We start from the raw sequence: 7,500 nt of genomic DNA on the forward strand, positions 1-7,500 counted from the left end.
GGACTTAAAATCATTTTTAAAGAGCACAAAATAAACAACAAAACAACAACCGTATGGTATTTTGCGTAGTACCGTACATGACCTTATCCTTATTGTTATTTAAATTTTATCAAGGCTGTTCAGGAGGCATACCTGTTTACTTGAACATTTCAAAATCAGTAGCCAACACAAAATTCATCAGTAATAAATGGTACAATTTTAGTAATACTCCACCAATTAACAACAACAACAACAACAACAAAATTTTTAAAATACTGCGTATCTACAACCTTCTATACGTAAAATAAATGTTGTTGACCTCCACCATTACGAGCTGGCAATCGACTATGCTAACATGGGCGTGAACTGAGCAGTAGACTTTATAACTTTGAGGGAACATTTTTTTCTTCTTTTTTGATAACTGCGGGAATTTAAAAGAAGAAAAAAATTCTCCAACACTACGCCCAAATTGCTGTGAAATCAAAATCCGTAATATTTCTTCCATTTCCGTATGTCCAAAATTGTTACCTAATTTCCGTAAGAATTGCGGACGATCCGTAAAAGTAGGCAGGTATGAGGAGGGTGTAATGAGAGCAGCGGATGAGGTAGAAAGTGATAGAGATCAATTTCTTTACAAATCAGTGAACAGTATCTGCTGATATTCAATGAATGACGCTGGTGTTGTTTTTTTTTTCAAGTCTTTATCAAGTACCGTACATACTTAATTTTTTTCTTTCTTCCTTTCTCTGTTTGACTTTTAAGAAAGCAAACAGCCTACTTACTCATTATTGTTATTATTGACGCATGACGAACTGGGATTGGCTATTTAGAGAAAGACGGGAGTTCTTTTGTCTGAAGTCAAGCACTAAATCAGTCACTGTTGAACACTAACGAAACAGGGTTTTTTTTTTCATCTAGGGCCAACAGGTTTTAGCTCGTAAAAAATTATCTTTTTGTTTCTATCCCACAGGGGAAATTTGACTTTAGGGTATATTCAAAGGGCAGACTGGAATAACCAAGGAATTAGCCGCAGTGCATTGCCGCAAACTGAACTAGTGCGAGGTGACTTGCTCAAGGCCACACAGAGCAGTGGCCGGGTATTCGAACTCTGTACCTTTCGGGTACGAAGCAAAGACCCTACCGCTGAGCCACGCTGCCCCATATTCGATCGTCTTAGGTGGTCCCTAACTTGGAAAAAATAAATACAAAAAATACCCCCAAAAAATACAAAAAATACCCAAAAAAATTAATCTCAACTACCCAACTGGTCCCGATAGCTCAGTTGGTAGAGCACTAGCTTCACAAGCAAAGGGACCAAGATCGATTCCGGGTGCAGTCGAGATTTTTTTTCTTACACCCCCCCACCCCCACCTTCCCCCGCCTGTCCATCCAGCAGTGAATGGGTATCTGAGTCAGTTAGATTTGGCGGAAAGTACTTTGCGATAGTCTAGCGTCCTATCCAAAGGATAGCAAGCAATTACTATTGTCCGTTTCACGCTATAGAAACCGGGATAAACTCCGCCTCCATTTGGCCAAATGGCTCTGATATGAAGGACTACAAGCTTGAGAATTGAGTCGTTTTGACAAGAGGAGGGGCTTCTCATTTGATCAATATTTGAAGAGGAAGGCTTTTTTAGACAATTTTTTTTTCTTAATGCGTTTAGTCAGAGTAAACAGGATTACGGTACCTTTCCTATTGTTTCGTTTCGCAATTGATTCGCAATCGACACCACCGAGTACACGACGAGATGCAACGAATACCTCTTATTTATTGGCGTGAAAACAAACAAATTCGGTATTAATGATGCGTAGATACGTAAACGAAACGAAAGCGGGGTTGTTTTCATTGTATGTACATACGCACGAGAGCGCGCGAACCGCTTGCCTTTTGTTGTAGAGTGTTGAATTGTCCAACTCGAGTCTAAAAGTAGTACAGAGCAGTATAATTAGGTGCCCCAAACGTAAACAATAACAAGTTGCTAGTGATTTTCGTTAGGGGCCGGAAAAATTTACGCACAATATAGGTCTCCCAATTTTGTAGTTTGAGTTGTAGGCAATACACTTTCAGTATTGAAAATATGTTTACATAAAATCTAACAGTTGCAGAAATAATAATATAAGACTACATTATTCTGAAAATCAGGCTCCGAATAATTCTCGTTTTGTTCACACCAGCGCAATTATTTGCTCTGGTCTAAAAATAGATAGACTGTGACTTTTGATAAATTTTACCTTTTGTTCCATAAAATATCCATATCTAGACATTATTTGATGCATGATCGAGTATTTATGAATATGTGTTTCTTTTGCCACCTAACAGCCACATTTTAAAGGTTATTTTTTTTTCTATAATTTACATTGGAACTTGAGCTGTCAAGACAGGAACATGTGGTTTGCCATGTGCTTCTCGACTTTTGTTTACGTTTGGGGCACCTAATTATACCGCTCAACAAGACACCTGCTGACGTAGTCGATTAGAAAATTTGAAATCGATGCTACTTTTTTTTTGTTACCGTCCGATCCGAACGCGAGTGTCTTACCACAAGACCACATGGCCGCACAAAAACAAAAACAAAACATTGAAAAAAAAAAACACTCAAGACACAGTAGAATCCTGGCTGACCAGAAATTTGATTGATTGTGTCACATTATCATGAAACACACTTAGATAATAAGACATTTTGGGACCAACAAAGGTGTTGATATTAACCAGAAGTTGACTTTAACAGCGTTGCGTTTATGCGGATTCCACTGTATCTATATAAGTGTGACAGTGAGTAAAAGTGGGTACTCACACACGCGTGACACATTCTTATCTCAAAGACTTTAACATAAATGACAAATTGGACATATTATGTTAACAAAACACGCATTCATTAACGGGAAGTGGGGGGGGGGGGGTGTGCTTGTAATACAATAAAACCACATTTAACCGCTAAGGCTAGGACGACAAATGCAGATTCATCGTAATAACAGTCAAATCAAAGATGGCGTCATTACAATATTTCTTATTACATATTATCATTATTATCATTTCAACATATTGACAATAACCCCGCTCATTAGCAGCAATTTCCTTTGTATCACAACTGGCAAAACTTGGTGACGAGGAGTAATAAGTAGCAGCCTATTTACGGAATGATCAATCTGGGAGAGGGGGGGGGGGGGGTAGAGAGAATGTATAACCTCTACTTGCAATCAATAGCCATCATCCTGCGTATTAAGGGTGGCGAAAACACAACTATTGACGATTCCCGTCAGCCGAGTTCTGCCGTACTCTGGAAAGAACCCCATATTTCAAAATTTGGCCAGAAAACTCGTCCTTCAAATATCGATCGATTTAAATGACTGCAATCGTGACAAAAATTCTCAAACCCGGGGTTCCTTGAAGATTCAATAAGTCCCAGGTTTGAGAGTTTTTGCCAAGATGAGGGTCATTTAAATCGATCGATATTTAAGGACAAGTATTCTGGCAAAATTTTTAAATATGGGTTTTTTTCAGAGTACGGAGAGTTGTCATTAAACCAATTAACTGCTGTTTTCTAGATAAACACGTATATTTACAAATTTGGCCATTTTCTTCAAATCTTGATCGATTTAAATGACCCTCATCTTGGAAAAAAACAAAACTCTCAAACCTGGGACTTCCCGATTTTCTCCAATAAAGTCCCAGGTTTGAGAGTTGTTTTCTGTTGTTGTAAAGATGAGGGTCGTTTAAATCGATCGATATTTGTAAGACGAATTTTATGGCCAAATTTTGAAATAATTGTATTTCAAGTGTATGCGATTAACAGGTTAACTAAGCCAGTTAAAACATTCCGCGGAGACCGTTATATTGACATCCACTCTGCCGAACTCTTGAAAAAACACATATTTAGAAATTTGGCCAGAACACTCGTCCTTCAAATATCGATCGATTTAAATGACACTCGTCTTAGCAAAAACATTCAAACCTGGGACTTCGCGAAGTCCCAGGTTTGAAAGTTGTTGCAAAGACGAGGGTCATTTAAATCGATCTATAATCTATATTTGAAGGACGAGTTTTCTGGCCAAATTTCTAAATATGTGTTTTTCAAGAGCACTGCAGCACTGATATTCAACTTATACACTCACACACACACACTCACTCACGCATCACACTGCACTGCATTGATAAACATAAACTGCTGCGTTTATTCATCCACAAGACTGTCTGTCAAACTAGAAAACAAATATATAATTATAAAAACAACAACTTACAAAAATTAAACACATAAGAATATCAATAATGAGGATTTCCAAAACAAGCCGAAGATTCCACGAAAATGAAAAAGAATGACAGGAAGAAATTAACAGAAACGCCACCGCCAGCACACACATACATACACACACACACACACACACACACACACACACACACACATGTATATATATATATATATATATATATATATATATATATATATATATATATATAAATAATATATATATATATATTTTTATATTAAATATATATATATATTAAATATATATATATATATATATATATATATATATATATATATATATATATATATATTATATGTATATATACATATACAAACACACATTAACACGGAGAGCCTTACACTGCATTACAGTCAGTGATAAACATTCCGTTCCATTTATTCATCCAGACGACTTCAAATGGGAGTGGGGGAGGGGGGGGGGGTGAAGATAAATACTATTTTAAAAATTAACAACAACATACAACAGTCATCTTAGAATAAAAAGAATCAATAATGAAGATTAATTTCGAAACCAGGCTGAATTATCCGCGACATAAAAAGAAACAACGACTAGCTGAAATTTACGGGGGGGAAAGTTCCGAGTTTTTATAGAGCGCAATAAGCTCTAAACGTGTTCAAACCTTTTTACAAAGGGTCCCTGACCAACAGCAAGACTTCACATGAAGGACGAGACATGACGCTTGTAAGGAGATATTACAATTTTTTTTCCGAGACAACGCTGTCAACGGCCAGGTACTCATTCTACACCTGAGCACGGTGAGAGAATGTGAGTAAAGAGCATTTTCCAATGACTCAACTATGCGCCGAGCAAGGCTCGAACCCAGGCCATTCCGATCCGAAAGCGAGTGTCACATCGCAAGACCACATAGCCGCATGAAAACACATCAGTTCTAGTACCCCCCCCCCCCTCCCCCTTTCGAAAAAATAGGAAGAAAGGACACGAAATTTAAGGAAATAAACATTTAAAAAAAAAAAAAAAGGGGGGGGGGGGGGGGGGCGGGGGGGTGAAGGGGTAAAACTGCATTGGTTTATTTTAAGTGATGACCGATAGCAAAATTTTGTTATTGGTTTCAGTGTTGTATGGAAGATTATTCTACCTCTACCCCTCCCCATAAATAGTAACGCGTAATGATATCATATTTCTAATGATAGGTTTACCAAGCGTTACATTTCCCTAAAAAAAATTAATTCTTTAAAAAGAAGTATCATTAAATCGTTTTTGAACATATAATTTATTCAAAGACAACGACATCGGAATCGATTCAGGGGTAGAATATAAGATTTCGTGCAGAGATAAGGGAAACACGCTCGCAATTCCAAAAATTAAAGAGTGTAAGAATTGTATATTATGATGGGTTCGCTTATAAAGATTATATATATATATATATATATATATATATATATATATATATATATATATATATATATATATATTATATATATATATATAATATATATATATATATATATATATATATATATATATATATATATATATATATATATATAATATATATAAAGAAAGAAATAAAGAAAGAAATAAATAAACCAAGCAACAACAATTCTGAGTTATCAGAAAAGGAATGGGGATTGAAAACATGACGAAAGATTGTGCAGAAAGACAGTAAGTAACATGTCTAGTAAGTTGTTTGACTTTCATGGATGAGGGGGAGGAGGAGGACGAGTAGGAAGAGGAGGACGTAAAGGACGAGGAGGAGGAAAGAAGGATGAGAAGAAGAAGAAGAAGAAGAAGAAGAAGAAGAAGAAGAAGAAGAAGAAGAAGAAGAAGAAGAAGAAGAGAAGAAGAAGAAGAAGAAGAAGAAAAAGAAGAAGAAGAAGAAGAAGAAGAAGAAGAAGAAGAAGAAGAAGAAGAAGAAGAAGAAGAAGAAGAAGAAGAAGAAGAAGAAGAAGAAGAAGAAGAAGAAGAAGAAGAAGAAAGAGAAAAAGAACAAGAAGACCAAGAAGGAGGAGGAGGAGCTAGAGGAAGAAAAGGAGGTAGATGTTGAAGGGGAGGAGGGGGAGGAGGAGGAAGAGGAGGAGGAGGAGGAGGGATTTTTCGGCAACGACGACAACGGAATGTTGTTTTCACATAGGCCAAGAGAGATATAAGATAAATCAAGGTACTTTTAAAATAAATAATATTCTAATCTCAAATCATAAGGCAGGACTATAATATTATATACACACTTACTCCGATGCTTCACCATGGTAGAAATCTCTCCGGCTACAAATCCGTTTGTGTGGGTTTCCTTTTATGTCGTTAAAGCTCCTTTTATTAGTGATAGTTCGATAATAAATCTGTTGCTTTTAAAACGTTTTCATCACGACACTTTTAGGCCATGTCAACGCCAGGTGTAGCTCTCCAAGTCTCGAGGTCCTCTCTCAAGAGAATTTTTTTTTATAAAATCAAATATCCAATTTCAAGCAGAATTCCTCCAAATCAGATTAAATCTTTTAAAAGTTTCAGAACCCGTCTGTATCATTCGTAAATCAAACAGTAGTTTTATTTAGTAAAAAAACAACAGAAAATATTCTTGGTTACGATATGAAACAAAAACAACAATAACACAAAAACTTATCCGATTAAACAAACGAAAAATATTTGTTTAGTTCTGCTAGTATCGAGTAAAGAAAAGAAAAATAAACCAAAAAAAAACAAAAACATACAAATAAATAAATAAACACACACAAAAAAAAAGATGAACTTATAAGCAACACTTGCTGTATTTCAATAACAGTTAAAAGTAATGACTCTTGAAAATGACCTTGTATACGAGAGAAACGCTGTGTAAATAAGGAAATGGATTAATTAATTAAATAATTAATTAATAATAATGAATGAATGAATAAATAAATATATAAATAAATCAATATTAATTAATTACTTAAAATAAGTAAATAAATAAGTAAAAAATAAACAAATAAATTAAATAAATTAATAAAAATTAAAAATTAAAGAAAAAAATCGAACACTCCAGTGAATCTAAATACATATATAAATATATACCTACACCAAAAAAAACAACAAAAAAAACTTGAACGAATCACGTTTTTAAAAAAACACAATCCAAGGCTGGTCGTTGTCGAAAAAAATAAACCAACCCAAAACAAATCAACCCCCCCCCCCCCCCCTTTTTTTTTTTTTCCAACTTTTCCCAAGAAAACCGGAACGATCAATTTCAACGAGCACGGATAAATTACGTTAATGAAGAAGGAGAAGACGAAGAAAGCGAAGATGTCTACAAACGTAGGA

At 35.3% G+C, this 7,500-nt stretch overlaps 1 protein-coding gene and 1 long non-coding RNA gene across 8 annotated transcripts in view; both read right to left on the reverse strand.

Moving 5' to 3' along the window:
* Window positions 1–7,500, reverse strand: part of LOC144975111 (prestin-like) — a 71,822-nt gene that overhangs the window by 52,791 nt on the left and 11,531 nt on the right. Inside the window, exon 1 of one of the 7 annotated variants that reach the window (XM_078918854.1) lies at window positions 6,439–6,588. The exons of the other annotated variants lie outside the window; for them this stretch is intronic. Coding sequence (XP_078774980.1) covers window positions 6,439–6,454 — 16 coding nt within the window. The 5' untranslated portion in view covers window positions 6,455–6,588. Of the gene's footprint in view, window positions 1–6,438; window positions 6,589–7,500 lie in introns of those variants that run through there. 7 annotated transcript variants of the gene reach the window in all.
* LOC144975112 (uncharacterized) overlaps window positions 6,624–7,500 on the reverse strand; it is a 4,184-nt gene continuing 3,307 nt past the window's right edge. The window contains exons 2-3 of the long non-coding RNA XR_013645862.1: window positions 7,013–7,031; window positions 6,624–6,721 (exon numbers count right to left, since the gene is read on the reverse strand). This is a non-coding gene — a long non-coding RNA (uncharacterized LOC144975112). The remainder of the gene's footprint in view (window positions 6,722–7,012; window positions 7,032–7,500) is intronic.

The sequence above is a fragment of the Berghia stephanieae genome, chromosome 6, assembly GCF_034508935.2.
Source record: "Berghia stephanieae isolate SIO BIC M18660-M18661 chromosome 6, UCSD_Bste_1.3, whole genome shotgun sequence".
Taxonomy (NCBI): Eukaryota; Metazoa; Mollusca; class Gastropoda; order Nudibranchia; family Aeolidiidae; genus Berghia; species Berghia stephanieae.